This window comes from Scardinius erythrophthalmus (genome assembly GCF_964197995.2).
Source record: "Scardinius erythrophthalmus genome assembly, chromosome: 6".
Classification (NCBI taxonomy): Eukaryota; Metazoa; Chordata; class Actinopteri; order Cypriniformes; family Leuciscidae; genus Scardinius; species Scardinius erythrophthalmus.
The window spans coordinates 19,164,742-19,180,865 of record NC_138226.1 but is presented as its reverse complement, the minus strand read 5'-3'; the positions used below and the strand labels follow the sequence as shown (position 1 = coordinate 19,180,865).

General features: G+C 34.2%; 1 protein-coding gene across 2 annotated transcripts in view; it reads right to left on the bottom strand.

Moving 5' to 3' along the window:
• The window catches only part of arhgap15 (Rho GTPase activating protein 15), a 37,434-nt gene extending 23,388 nt beyond the window's left edge, over positions 1 to 14,046 (bottom strand). The window contains exons 1-6 of one of the 2 annotated variants that reach the window (XM_081368079.1): positions 13,927 to 14,046; positions 9,059 to 9,201; positions 8,355 to 8,414; positions 7,941 to 8,002; positions 7,388 to 7,475; positions 6,442 to 6,531 (exon numbers count right to left, since the gene is read on the bottom strand). In XM_081368079.1, the coding sequence (XP_081224205.1) occupies positions 6,442 to 6,531; positions 7,388 to 7,475; positions 7,941 to 8,002; positions 8,355 to 8,414; positions 9,059 to 9,193 (435 nt within the window). In that variant the 5' untranslated portion in view covers positions 9,194 to 9,201; positions 13,927 to 14,046. The remainder of the gene's footprint in view (positions 1 to 6,441; positions 6,532 to 7,387; positions 7,476 to 7,940; positions 8,003 to 8,354; positions 8,415 to 9,058; positions 9,202 to 13,926) is intronic. The other variant, XM_081368080.1, reaches the window with a different exon arrangement.
• Positions 14,047 to 16,124: the final 2,078 nt, after the last annotated feature.

Sequence of the window (16,124 nt, the reverse complement as noted above, 5' to 3'; positions counted from 1 at the left end):
GGCCCATAGATATAATGCCAATATTTTTAGTATGCGCACATATTTCTATGGACATTTAATACTGTTATGGGCAGCTTACACAACAAATCTTGTACAATTCATACTGCAATATTTATGATTTTATTGCTGCGCTGGGCTTAACTCTGTATATATTTTTCTAAAATCATACTCTTTCTTCTCCTCACTGTTAACTCTCATTTATTTTGTATTTAAATACTGTAGCTACGTATATTTTCTTCTTACTTTTTACAAAAAATGCACAGACATTTCACTGTCTTTGCATCACTGTGTATGTGACATTAAACTTTCAACTTAAACTTGTTATTGTGTGCATTAAATACAAGTGAAAGTGACTTAATAGGAACGTTACAGTGTAATATTACATAACATGACATTACAATTCTGTATTTAACATTGGCGAATTCATTTGAAATCCTCAGTGTTTTGTTACTGCCAGTGAAAATAGCCCTGGATAGATAATTTCTTATCAATGTTGTTAGTGTTGTTAAAAATAACAACAACCACAAAAAAATATTAACAATATATATATATATATATTTTTTAAAATGTTGTGAAAGAATATTATTGGTCAGGAAAAGTGGTAGAGTAGCTGATTGGAAAACTGGGACTAGTGGAAAGTTTTGTGTTGTGTGAGTGGAAATAAGAAAGAGTACAACATATAAAAGCCCTATGCTTTTAATCACACTGTTTAATGAGGAGGAATTTGAATATCTGGGCTCTCACTTTGACTCTTCATTAATGTTTAATTATGCAGAGCAGTACAAAGACCAGAATGCCATTTGTGACTTAACATTTGTGTTTTGCTGTTAAATTAAACATTAATTTGAAAGCTACATAAAGACACAACTCAACTTTGAAGCGCATTAGATAGTAGGGTTAATTATCTCCAATTTTCCACAACTCCTGAGATGGGTCTGGCTTAGAGAGCTACTGGCTTCCCAGAGAAAACAAAAGCAAAATCAGAGGGAATGGAGGAAGATGCACTGCATTCCCCTGATGCTTTCTCACGCACAATGTTTAATTCAATGGTTTAGGCCGCATTAAAAATATTAATAACAACCACAGAAACAAAATCTTCGTAAAGTGTTTCACGAGTGGCAATACTGTTTCTGCAACCGACATTCACCAGATTGCAATTTTAAATGAGCGAGCTATTCTCGTAAAGGATTGAACCATCAGTCGATTTGATTAAAATTGTGAGTTGTAATTTGCTGATACAAAAGCTTCCACAACTGAACAGCTGAATTGAAATTCAAAGTGACAAGTAACATAATAATGATCCATAAAAGCGACCGGGGGAAGATGTCACAAGGTCTTTTGTGTCAAAAGTACTGTTATACAATGTGTTTTCTCTAGCAGTGGTTTTGTAGGTTGGTTTGAATTAGGGTTCAAAACCCTCTTAAATTGAAAAAAAAAAAAAAGCAAAAAAGAAAAGTGAATTCTTTGTTTTTTCTGGACAATAACTATTTGTACTGAGGCGTTGTAAATCGTATGTTCTTGCCAAGAGAGAGTCATTTTGCTGCTCTAATCTGCTTTGTAATCTGCTGTCTGAATCTCAAATCCTTCCGTTCATCCCATGATTATTACAGAATATAAAGTATATTGTTTGAACACTGAAATTAACGCTCAATACAATGTAAGCAGCTTTGAGGGCAGGCAAAAACCTTTACTTCAACTCTCTTGCAAAGTGGTCTTAAGAAAAAGATTGCGTGGTTGCAAGCTTAGAGGTGCAGTATATTTCATATCTATGTGCTTGAAACTACACAATTTCTATTTTCTACTAGACTCTTGTACTGTATATCACAAGAGTGGATTTTTATTCAAACGGATTTCAACTTAAAGGTGACAATAAGTGTGTATTGGCAACTTTTTAGCATAAATAATTTTTACTACTTTTCAAATGTCTTTTTACCCTTTTACCCTTGTCTCATATAATATTATACATTTATTACATTTTAAAATCCAAGATAATCTAAACTATTTCTAATAGCTTAGCTTCAATTAAAATTTCTGTATTGAAATTTGCGCAAACTGTTTTGTGTCATTTCTGATTTAACTGTAATTTTGTGCAAAAAGGGTGACAATATTATTGAATTACATGTATTTAGGATATATAAAATCCTAGTAATGAAATTACCCTTAGTAAAGAGTCAGCCATTTTATTTTATAGAGTTTAAAATGTCTTTGGAAGTCTAATACACTAAACATCATTTGAGATATGGTGGAAATTACACTGTCATGGAATAAATAATAATAATAATAAGAAGAAAAACTAGTAGGAGAGTGAAAAGTGTTTTAAATGAAGAGATAAAAAAATGTTTTGAAAGAGAAATGTAGTACTTTTTAAAAACAGACCTTGCATTGTCCTAACATTGCTCACAAATGGCTAAATACGCTACGCCTTTAGCCTGCAATTTGATGTCATTTGGATCAAATGTATTTTGATAGTAAGTCCAGCACTGCCGTGACAGTCAGGTTAAGCCTGTTTACATGTACCGCAGTGAGTGACAATCTAAACAACATTCTGTAATTACACAAAACATCACTTCATTAGCTCAATTCTGTAAAGTGTCCTTTCAAAAGCACGATACTTAGCAGTCCTTCTAGGCAAGCCATTTGAAGAGTCAGATCTCTCCTACTCACTGTAAGCCTGTCAGTCTGTCAAAATCTGCAGTAAACATGCCCGAAAGGTGCCGAGTGCATGAGACACGAGATCTGACAGTGCCTGGCCAAAGATCTTCACTTCCACGGACAGTTGAGGAGATGGTGTATGGACATCAACCACATGCTATTTATCACAGTGCCTATAAACATTGCAGTAACCTCCACTGGCCTTGTTCCAAACAGTACAAATTGGTTCATAATTGCTGCTTATTCTCTGCCCACTTTTTGAGGATTGATTTATTTATTCATTTATGTTCGCCCTGTCTGACTGACCTCAGCAAAGGATTCCCCCTTTAATTCATGTTCAAAGTGTGTGTGTGTGTCAGGTGAAAGGAGAGTGCAATGTTTGAGATTTAGCTCTGCTGTCTCTCCAGCTTGACGCCACATGCCAGCATATGATATTTCAATCAGCCTCAGATGTTTCCTCTTGATTCTCAAACACTCATGTCAGGCAACTATTGTCAATAATATGAGGCAGTTGTAAGGTCTTAGTGCAGTCGCTTTTGTGTAACAGGATTGCTGGATTTGATAGTCTTTTTCACGCAGGTGACGCAAACACGGATGCGATGAGAATTGGATTTCCATTGTCTGGCGGTTTTTTGTTTCCTGCTGCACTGAAAACTGATAGGCTGTGCGAGAAAGGACTTTGGTGTTCAGGATGAATGTTTTGGAAGATAATACTTTTCCGTGGGTTGTTTAGTACAATGAAAATATTTTGAACTTGTCTTTTTTTTCTCACAGGTAAGACGTAAAGGGTTAATTTACCAAACATTTTAAATTCTGTCGTCATATAATTCTTCTTCTTTTTCTTTTTTTTTACAATAATAATGCTGGTTCCAAACCTGTACGACTTTCTTTCTGCTGCGTAAAACAAAAGAAGATATTTTGAACAATGTTTTAACTGTCCATTCAGTAAAGCTTGGGGTTTGGTTTGAAATCTGTTAATCTGTAGAAACTTTTAATTCTGTATTGAATTTGATGTGATTTGCATAAATGTGTATAAATCCACACAGGCTAAAATCAGTTATTTTCTCTAAAATAAATGTGGTGTTCTCAGAAGCACTAGAGTTTCATCTGTGCGTATGAGTTTTGTTGGAGCTCTGAAAGTGATAAATGCATATGTCTCCCTTGGTTCATAACCCTTTTAAATGAACCAGAAAGGCTGTGTGTGTCAAACTGCTGAACAACACCGTGATGAGAATTTCTAGTGAAGTAGATTCTTAGTTCTTTTTACTCACTTGTTGACATAAATCACAGTAATATGAAAGATTTTCTTGACACTACCAGTCAAAAGTTTGGTGATATATATATATTTTTTTTAATAAATACATTTTATTCAGCACGGAGTGGCAGTAAAGATATCTGTAATGCTACAAAAAATTTTTTTGCATCAAACAGATGCTGAACTTTCTAATCATCAGAGAATCCTTAAAAAAAAAGTATCACGATTCCCATAAAAATATTAAACAGAACAACTGTTCTCAACATTAATAATAATAACAAGAAATGTTTCTGGTGCACCAAAACAGCATATTAGAATGATTTCTGAAGGATCATGTGACACTGAAGACTGGAGTAATGATGCTGAAAATTCAGCTTTGCCATCACAGGAATAAATTACATTTTAAAATATATTAACATAGAAAACAGCTATTTTAAATTGTAATCATATTTGACAATATTACTGTCAATATTAATATTATTGTATGTTTGATCAAATAAATAAAGCCTTGGCGAGCGTAAGTTAAGATGTTTAAAAAACATCTTACCAACTCCAAACTTTTGCACAATCCCTTGGTGCACAATTTCCAAATGTATGGCCATTTTAAATATGTTAATTTGCAAACATGCTAAATAAAGCACCTCCAGCGCTGTGATTGAGGTTCAAGGCTGCTAAGTTTCAACTGATAAATGCTGTAATCCTGGTATTAGTAGAGATATAAGGATCTGCACCAGCGTTTAAGGTTAATATCAGCAGTGACAGAAGCACAAAAAGGAATGAAAGTCAACTCCAGATGCTTAAGACACTGATCAAAACCTCCAATGAAAGAACGTGAACTTCCTTAATCACAACTATCCCTCAATCTGACACAAGTGTTTTGTCTTGCCCTAAGCCTCACAGATCTTCGAGACCTCGGCTGAATGCCTCACAGATTGCAAATCTAACTCTCCACGCTGCTGAATTAACGAGCCTGCACACTAATTTCTAATCCCGGTTGAGGTTGATTGACAGCGGTGGCAGACTACGAAATGGCTTGTACCATCATTACAAGCACTTTTTTCTGTGTGAGAGTTTGGGATTATTTAAGATTACTGCTTAATGCCTTTTTAATCTCTCCTGCAGAAAATAAAAAAAAGATTTCTGGGCAAAATACTGGACAGCAAGTACAGTGGCGGTGATAAGATATTATAAGTGCGCAATGAGATCAGAAATCGGCTTTTTATCCTCGTTTTGCCTCATTATGAGAGCTAACTCTGCTATCAATCTATTGATAAGCATTTGCCGCGCCCTAAAACACCAGCCGAAAGATTATCTCGCTTTAGATAAGTCCTAATAAAAAGTCTTCGTGACAACAATGACTGGACAGAAATGTCAGGAAATGCTTTTGGACGTTAAAGAACTTTGCATCCTGAAAGATCCATCCAATCACTGGTATGCAGATAAAAGACTGCGTATATTTTTTCTTGAGGGGTTTTAAGAGGTATGACACCAGCTTCTAGAGACAATATCAAGCCTGGTGAAAGTGGACGCTAAGCTCACTGAGCAATTAGGTTTCTTTGTAGATGTTTCAATCCTTTGAGACTTCATAAATGTATGGAGCAGTTTGGTTAAGCTGTGATCTTACAAAGTTTGAGCTGAAAAAGGAAGGATAGATTATTAAAGATGAAGCAGGAAGCCCAAGATGTTATTAGAAGTGAGACCTTGTGACACAAGATCAAGACCGATGGCACTTCTGACAAATCTTCACTATTAAGATTTACTAGATAATATGCATCTGTATTATATAGCTATTGAGATTACAGTGCATTTATTAGTTTTTGAATAGTTTTGCCAGTAACACTTTAACTAATGTTAACAAATGAGACCTTATTGTAATGTATGTTAGATAACCTTGAGCAATACAATTGTTACTGTATTTGTTAATAAAACATATTACTATAAAAAAATAACAAAAATTGTTTGCTCGTGTTACTTCACAGTGCATTAACTAATGTTAACAAACACAATATTTGATATTAATAATGTATGAGTAAATGTTGAAATTAACAAGTGCATTATCAGTTCATGTTAACTAATAAGTTAACTTATGTTATACCATGGTCTGGGTGAATACTCGATTCTGATTGGCTGCAGGGTGTCCGTTAAAAAGTGATAATGTACACCTAAATAAACCGTCAGGCATAACCAAGGAAACCAAGTTATTGTTTGTAACTTGTAACTTTAGATTTCGATTGTAAAACTAATTAAAATATAAACTAATGTTTTAAAAATGTGTTATTTGGCGAGTGACCATGGTATAAGCGGGTTAATGCCCTTCGAGGTGTCCATTGTCAGGTATTAATGGACTTCGGAGGAGGCAACCGGTTCACGCCTCGCCGTCGTCCATTAATACCTGATAATGGACACCTCGTCGGGCATTAACCCTTACTTAACTAATGAAACCTTATTGTAAAGTGTTGCCGTTTTTCCTGTTCTAACAGATGATAAAATGGATGAAAGAATGAACTTTGGCTGAATGTGTTCGACTGTCCTACCTGAATCACGTTCTTTCGACTGGATTTCTCTGTTGTCCACTCGATAATAGCCCCACACAGATCCACACCATCTGCTTTACCACCTGGTTTCTGTGGAGAAAGTACAATTACATTAACATGTTTGCCAAGATACTAATAGAAACACCACGTTTCTCATGTCTTACGTGACTTTGTGAAATAATAAACAATTTAAAAACACAATGTTTTGATACAGGACAGATCGCCTATTAAATCAAACATTTTATAATAATAGATGACATTTGTCAGGAGATTTTCACATTCATATTTTGCTTTGTATTAAAATAATAAAAGAAAAAAAAAAGCTCCATGTCAGGCTTTTAAGCTATGTAAAGAGGCATTTCATACAGTCCTACGGTTTTAATGAGGTGGCAAAAATACTTAACTTCATCCTGATAACCTCTGTGTGTATCGCCCTAAGAAATGGCAGAGAGCTCGGGGGCTTTATGGCCACTTGACCATGAGTGATGTTGAAACTAATATGAGTTGACCCCATCGATGGCCTCGACATACCATTTACAAGCATGTGAAGGTAGCAAACCTCTATTCTTCTCTACCTCATTTTCTCTATCACTGCAACATGCGGCTCAAATCAGCAGAATAATAATATGGCTGTAAAGTCCCGTGCATGATAAGTATTTCTTTTTTCAGCAGTGTTTTAAATAGTCGGCATCAAAGCAAAGTTAAGAATTGAGACAAATATGGAAATCATTATGTTTCCCCACCCAGTTGCTAACAGTTATGCTGCTTAACTCCCAACTGTAGCTACTCATTAAATTCTTTTGTTTTATTTTTCTGATTTTACATATTATTCAAGTATTTATTTTATTATAAAGGTAACATTTATCAGTTGACAAACATTTTCTTATTAATTTTTCCCCTAAATACAGGTGCAGTGGGTGTATGCAAATATGTGCCGTGGTCTTACCAAATTTGCAACAGCTTCTTGTTTGCTCTCTTTATAGAATAACAGTTGATTGGAGCAAAGAACAACCCAGGTTGAAGTCCAGTTTTTTCTGTGAAAATAATTGAGGTTTTTACGGTAAAACTTTAGTTAATAGTGAATATATGTCACCAAACTAGTTGTTTATTAGCTTGCATATTACTAGCATATTGGCTGTTATTATTATTTATAAAGCACATATTAATGCCTTATTCTGCATGACCATATTCTACATCCCTTAATCCTACCCAATACCTAAACTTAACCACAACAAAAACTACCTTACTAGCTAGTAATAAGCAGTAAAATAGGAGTTTATTGAGGTAAAACTCGTAGTTAAGAGTGAATATGTGTTCCCCAAAATAAAGTGTGACCAAACTAGATAGATAGATAGATAGATAGATAGATAGATAGATAGATAGATAGATAGATAGATAGATAGATAGATAGATAGATAGATAGATAGATAGATAGATAGAGACAGACAGACAGACAGACAGACAGACAGACAGACAGACAGACAGACAGACAGACAGACCGTAATTTCTTTCCTCCTTCAGCGATTTTGGCTTTGTTCAAATATTCTCCTTTTAAAACAATCTGTAACAGAACAGAAACACAAAAAAATATTTAGTCTTCCAGTATTAAAAAAACTCTACAGTAGCCTAAAAACACTCTGGTTGGCTGCTGCATTTTAATTTATTTTATTGGTTAATTTGCTGGTGAAAAAAAAAAAAAAAAGGTTTTGGAACCATGCTTCCCATTTCTTTTGTAATGAAACTCTCACTAAACTCTGTTTATACAGCTCAGATTTCCATTCTTCAAAATAATCATTATATTATTAACTTTTGTGAGTGTAAATCATTTACTGCAGGCTCTTCTGGCTCCCATATCAAAAAAACAAAACAATTTTATACGATGGTGGTAGTGGAGGAGGTACGATAGATCATACCTGCGGCCCAACAGAACCATCAATGTTATGCTGAGACTGGTTCCTCCGGTGACGGTTGATCTAAACAAAGAGCATGTGTTGCCTGAATGAAATTATGGACCATGATATGACCAGAAATGTTTTGTAATTTACTTTAAAATAATAATTTACTTATTTTTTTTGGAGTAATACACATGGATCTTTCTTAAATGTTCTATAAAACTACAGATTATTTCCTACCAGGTCATTTGATTTCTCCTACAGCAAAAGGTTTGGCCTTTACAGTCACTGCACTAAATTTTATTTTACATGCATGTTACATATTTCTACGTAACATCTAATATTGAATTTAATTCCATCGATATTTAATTTTACATAATAATTCTGATTAAAATTACAATTTAGTGAAAGTTTTTTTTTGGCATCATAAAAATGTACATACTACCACACAAAATTATTATTATAGTAACAAGAAAGCAGATTATTAAGCTGCTGTTTTTAAGTTTTGTGTTAGCTTTAGTTTGATGAAAATGGCACAATTTTCCCAGCAGTAATAGCAGCCGGCCCTGTGCAGCAGTGCTGGCCTGCCCTCTGCTGTTCTGTGTCTGTGTTTCTAAAAACAGCCAACGCAACAGGAAGCTGTGCATGTACGGTGCATGTAGTTTCACACACTCATGCAACATACTGTAGATAGATAGTTAATGTGTGATTGCGCTCATGCTCACAGGTTTCTGTAGTGTGTCAGGCTCTGGTAAGACCATAGACTTTGTCTGGCTGAGTCTCTCTCCAGAACTGTTCTGAGAGCTCTTGATCCTCATCTGAACAGCTCCAGGAAGCACCAGTGCTGGCTGCTTTTGCATCGCTGACACTGAAGAAAAAATAGCAATGACACAAAATCTGTCATTTACAATTTTTGATTGGCTGAAAATATGAACAGTACATCAATCAGTCAGACACAAAAATAATCAAAGGATAGTTTTAGCAAACAGAAACTTCAAATTATAAATTGCATGAAAAAGTGACATTTTATGAAAAATATCCTTGCTCTGAAAACACAGTTCAACCTTTCTGTTAAAATTTTAAAAAACCTTTCTGTTAAAAAAACAGGTCCGAGGCTATTAGCCCAGCACGGTCCGTTTAAAGCCCTGGCTCGCACTGGCCCGACAGTGGAAACACGGCTAATGAAAGCAGTGCATTAAAGGCTTGTTAGAATGGTGTTTAAATTGACTTGGAACTTCCTGTGCATTAAACAGTTTTATTGCACACCTTCCAGCCAATCAGAATTGAGTATTCAGACAGACCATGGTATAACAGTAGAGAGCGGCTTTTTTCAGAGGCACTGGTTCCAGAAGAATTTTTCATTCATTTTCCCACAGGGATTTTAAAATAGTCTTCATTAAAGGGTTATATGAACCAAGCCATTTTTGAAAATCGGACAAAAAGACAAAAGGTAGAAGATTGTGTACTAAATGGATTTAGTGAGGGAAAGAAATCATTGCGAACAACATCAAATTAAAAAGGATGGAGCAATATAAAACTACTCATTTACAAATGTTGATTATAAAAACAATGTATTTTAAGTGTATTGCAATATATGCATATATATAACAAACATTATTTTGAAAGCATAGGGAGATCGACTCGATTACATCATTCGATTACAGTGAATGGAGCTAAAGAGCTATTTTGTATCGTTTTTGACTCTCTGATTGGTGTAATTTTCTATACAGCATCATGCATAATGTAGTTCACCAGGAATTCCACTATTAAACATGATTATTTAAAAAAATAAGATGAAATAATGCGGGCTGAAGGCTTCAGCAGAATCAAATACCATGGTATAATTATAATGGCAGAGTGAACAATATAGTTAGAATCCCTTTCAGAATGAATTTTCCAGCTGATGAACAATGAAAACATTGACAGCCAATCAGAATTTGAAAGAGCTTAAGCATTTAATGGTACTTTTTTTCCTTTGAGTTTTTCATGTACAGACAACAAAGTTGATGTGCAAAAACGATTAAAATGCTGCATCATGCATGCCAGAAAAGTAGTTGGCAATTCCACATTGTAAAGAAAAAGTATGCACCTATAGACTGAACACGTAATATGTATGAGCATGACGTCACCATTTTCACAAATTTTCAAAAATTACAAAGCGTTTTTGTAGTTTACATGGAGACAATAATAAAGTTTGCATTTTCGTCATGTGATGCATATTGTACCAACAATATCCATGGTTGTATCGGGATTGTTGTGCCTGCTATTTAGTGGACTGGACAGGGAATGTTTTGAAACGAAAATGCTGTTTTCAAATGTATTCGGATTAATGTGGACGTAGCCTTAGAATAAACCAAACAATATCATCCACTGCTGTGGACACTTATATAGTTATTGTTATAGTTATCTTTGTTGTTATCGTTCTTGGTGTGAGCGGGCCTTTAGAAGAAAAGTTTCTATATAGAACCTTAAAGCCACAGTATGGAATTTTTCTCCACTAGGGGTCGCTAACCTCTTTACAATAACAAAGGCGTAGTTTGATGACGCAACACATGCTAAGAATTATGGATGTTGTCGTCAACGTCAAGCCGACCGATCTAATAATGTTTATGGATGACTGAATACATCGATGCTTTTATCATGACTGTGATATGAAGCAGTTCGGGATTGCTAAGAGACAGCTATCAGCTCCAAACGCGACGCGAGTCCCGCGGATATAAAAGGAATGGACATTTCATTCTACCGAACTACACGCAGAATTACTACTCACAGGTCAGTTTATTAGACAAATTAAACTTGTGAGGTAACGCAGCGCTGTTTTATTGGTCTAACATTAGCCTACACTAGCACACTAAACTGCATTTGAATGTGTTGAAATGTATGTGTTAGTTTGTTTGTATGAGACTAGCAGTAAGCTAGATCAACATTAGAATAACATACAGATCATATTCTGACATTTTATCATTGTTGAACTATATAACATTGATTAGTTTTATGTAAATGTGCTCACCTGTTTAATAAAGTAACGTTACATGTAGAAGCGGTCGAAGTCTCGGACGTGGAGCTCTCGTTTATATACTGTCTATGGGAGCTCTCGGCATCTTGAAAACACCGCGCTGATATTGATTCTCGTTTTAGTTCTCCTTTTTTATCCAAAGTCTGCTTGCCATGGTCCGTAATGTTTGAACGAAACAACAACAGCGTGCAAATAGACATTGTGAACTCCACAGTTGTCTGCGTCTGTCGCTTTGGTTAATCAGAGGGCTCTGCTCATAGCTCTGGTTACCATGGCAGTACGAGCGGAAACCATAGGCGGAAACCAGGGACAACGCGGATATGACGCCATTGACGGCGACAAACCGGAAATAAAGAAACGTGCCGTGTCTAAAAATTAAATTAAAATTTCTCCTGGTTTGAAAGTTGTTGGAAACAGTCGGGATAATGTAAGTACACAACTAAAAAATATATATAACATAGATATAGTGATTTTTGCTAATTTTAAAGCAAAAAAGTTACATATTGTGCCTTTAAAGGTTCTGTCAGGCACTTCATATAGAACCTTTTAGGGATTCCAATCATGGGATCATTTTATAGATTTAGTTTTAATGAATTAATTTGGTTTGAATTCATTTTTAATTTGAATTAAGTTTTATAATTTAAACAGCTCGTAAACACACTTAAAGTAGAAAAATGTACATAAATAAAAAAACGTAAGACCCGGTTTCACATACAGGGCTTAGATTAAGCCAGGATTAGGCCTTAGTTCAAATTAGGATATTTAAGTAGCTTTTATAAACGTGCCTTTAAAAAACATTACTGTTGTGCATTTCAAGACAAATCAATGGCACTGACATATTTTAAGAAATGTCAATGCAAGTTGCTTTTAGTTAAATCAGCTCAAACCTGCATTTCAGTCTGAGACTAGCTTAAGCTTTGTCTGTGAAACCAGGGGTAAATATCTTAACCATTTAAGACATTTCTCTTAAAAAAACCTTTTGTCATAAAACAATGGGTTATATACAGTATAGAACCCCACTGAACATTTTTTTGTAAGAGTGTAGGCCCGGTCACAACTTCCCTTCTTACCTACCATTAGTTGGCTTTTTTAGTAGCACATGCCTCAGTAAAATAATGTTTCAAATTTATTTTGCTTACAATGAAAATGGCATACATCAAACTAGAATTCCATCGCATCAATATATTTTAAAATGTTACAGGTCTTTTCAAGTTATGGACTGAATTCACTTCCTGAAGTTTGAGCTTTTATAAAATGTTTATAAAACACAAAATGTTTAAGTGCATATAGACACTACATTTGGATGTGTTCTTCTGCATATTTCACTATTGTGTCTTTATTTATTTTGCTGTCTGTTAGCAGCTTTTATATATATGTTTCTTGTGAATGTTTCGACAGAGTAATTGCACCATCGGACAGAGAGTGGAGGAAATGATCTGTCAAGCCTTTTTTTCACAGAATCTAAGCTTCAAGCTACAGTAGATGCACATATATAGACTCTAAAACAATACAAACGTTTTTATATTTTAATCATTTGTCTTTGAATGGTTAACGTCAAAAATAAACAACCAGCTCTTGCAAAATTCTATAGTGCACTTCACACTAAAAGCCATTTCTGTCAGTTCTTAACAGGTTTTAGACAGGCCATAATTCTGTCAGCCACCATTTAAATTTTTGTGAAATCACTTGGACTATAATTTGTAAACAAGCCATGGTCAAGAACATCATGGTACAGATATCAAGATCAGTGATCAGATTTTTATGCAAAAATCCCATTCAAGACTGTTTCTATGTGTATATTTATTTAAAATGTTTCTGTAGCTGGTAAACCATGAAATCTGCTGCCGCTATGATAACACACTGTAGCATGACAGGAAATAAATAAATCTTCAAAAAAAAAAAGCACAGCGGAAACAGTGCCACTTTCAGTCGTGCATGACAATTCGCCTTTCTTACAAGAGTGGGCAACAATCTACAATATCCTCTGTTTAAGGGGATTGAATTGCCAATAAAAGCTACAACTGGAAGAAAGTATTCTTAGTATTTAAAAAAAAAAGCATCTTATCAGTTCTGACATTTTGGCATAAGTTTTTGGAACTTTGCATGCAAATATTTAGTTCACATTTAATCAAGGCATCACAACATTTCAGTTCAAAAAACACAACTTCTTTAACTTCAGACCTTACAAATTGTCATACATTAAGGCAAATAATACTATTATATTATACACTTTTAAATGTATAATCAAAATAATTAGCTCTAGATATGCATGTAAAATAACACATATCTGTCCCTCTGCGTACCTACTTTTCTTTAAGCATCATTTATTTGATATGCAGGATAGAGATATAAAATCAGGATAGAGATATAAAATCAGAAACAAGATCTAACTGAATGAGAATGTAAGCAACCATCAGTGAATTCTTAGAATGTAAGCAACCATCAGTGAATCTGCGTGTGAACCAGCTGTCAACCAGAAAACATTTCTATAGTCGCATCATCTCTGTTCATTTTCTTAAATATTCTGTCATTCCCCAGTACTGCCGTCCTAAAAAAGTATAAAGTGGACACTCGTACCTGGTTCTCTGTTGGGTTCCGAAAAATACAGCTCAAAACCTGTTTCAGCAGAGACAGAGAGAAAGTGTCGTTTGGAGGAAGTGTACAAGTCACATGGGACAGTCAAACTCTACGTCTCTCAAGATGTGCAAGCATTAGTGCATACATGGGGCTTCTGCAATCACACACTCTTCACTTCCTGAGGCCTGTGACAACAGTTTCAGACAAGATGGCCGCTGTTAGAGCTCACAAGGACAGATGAAAGCAGATCAGCACAATTTCAGCCTGTAGATCGATATGATGATCAGACTGGCTCTTATTTTGGAGAAGATTGGATAAATTAGGCCTGGTTTTTGGGGTCATATCACTTTGATTTTCTGTCTTAATGTTGAAGGTAGTGATCAATGTAATTTACATGTTTTTGCATTTGTATTACTGTGATATCTGCCCAGATAATTTCTAATAACTAATAAAACAAACAAAAAAAAACATTTATATATATATATATATATATATATATATATATATATATATATATATATATATACATACATATATATATATATATATATATATATATATATATATATATATATATATATATATAGAATGATTTTATATAATGACTTTCTTTGTATCTTTTCTTTTTTACTTTCTCTTTTATTAAGTCTAACCAGATGACTTTCCGTTTCAACTGTCTGGGGGTGTACATTTAAATATATCTTTTGGTGCACCATAACCCTATTTGGCTCAGTTCAAAAACAGGAAACCGTATAATAGCATGTGGTTTGAAGCCCATCTCCCCTTCTCAGTCTTTGTGATTTTACAGTAAAATAAAATAATAATAATAATTATAAAATTAAATTAAAGTAAAGTAAAAAAATAATAAAAGGGGGACCCACATCAGACCAGAATACCTTGCAGATTTGGGTCTCCTAATAATAATAATAATAATAAATAAATAATAATAATAAATGTTATTAGAAGAAGAATTCTAGATATTTCCAGAAATGTTTGTTGCATTAATGTCAAATGGTGAGCAATCTCTTTTTCTCTAGAGATGCAGTGTAGTACAATGTAAACACCTTAATCAAATGTAATGGTGATAATACATTATTTAATCATTTATTTATTAATGGCAATATTTTGTATATTTTTAAAGCTGTAATTATTTCTTTAGATTAACAATCAAACTAAAATAACGACATGAGGAGTTTAAATGTTCACTGAATGCAGAGCACACTTAGGCCACTAGATGGAGACCATACATTTAAAGAGAAAGCAACAAAACATTTTATAATCTAATATAATATAACCGACTTCAACCTTTTTAACAATATGTCATAATTTCTCTATATACATACTAATATATTTCTGCACCCATACAACTAATAAATGGATTAAAGCAAGATATAAATAGTAAGGTTTACTAGAGCTGGACAAATCCATAGTCCACAACATCCACATGCAGAACCTTAATTCAGCCACTAGATGGCACTCTCACAGAATGAAAATCTCACCTTTTAAACCATAGCCTTTTATATATAGGTCTAAGTGTTTTTTAAAAATTTTTTTTTTGTTTTACTTATATTAGTATTTTTATTATAAACCAATCAATAATAAATTGAGAAGGGCACACTGTTAAGACCAGAGCAGATAATTTCTCTGATTGGACTGGGGAAGAAAATTTACATGATAGCTGGTTATAAAATTGTCATTTTATCTTAAATTATCAAGGAAATTCGATTAATCATGACATGATGACGTGATATAGAGAGGCTTCCTAAAATTTGCTCATGCAGGATTGCAGTAAACAGCCTAAGCATGTGAGGTAGAGTAATGTAGAGTGCAGTAAAGTAGTATTGAACATAAGCATATGGGAAAAAAAAGCCTTATAGACCCTGCTTTAGGGGGGAGGGGGGTCTCAATGATACTCTGGTTATTTTATTGGCAAAGAACTGGATGAGAGCTAAAATAGAAGAAATGCAATTTAGAGATAACAGATTAATAATATTATATACATTAAGTTTGGTGATGCTTGCCCTATTTCACTTATTTTGAATCTGGATTTCATTTTCATTTTTTTGTCCCATTTATCTAAATCTATCTAAATAAGTTATTAAGACGTGTATTAATCATATTGGCAAACTTTCCCTCTTTAAAGAATGAAAGCGTGGACATGAGCTAATGTTTCAGTGTGCAGGAGGTGCGGGACAGTT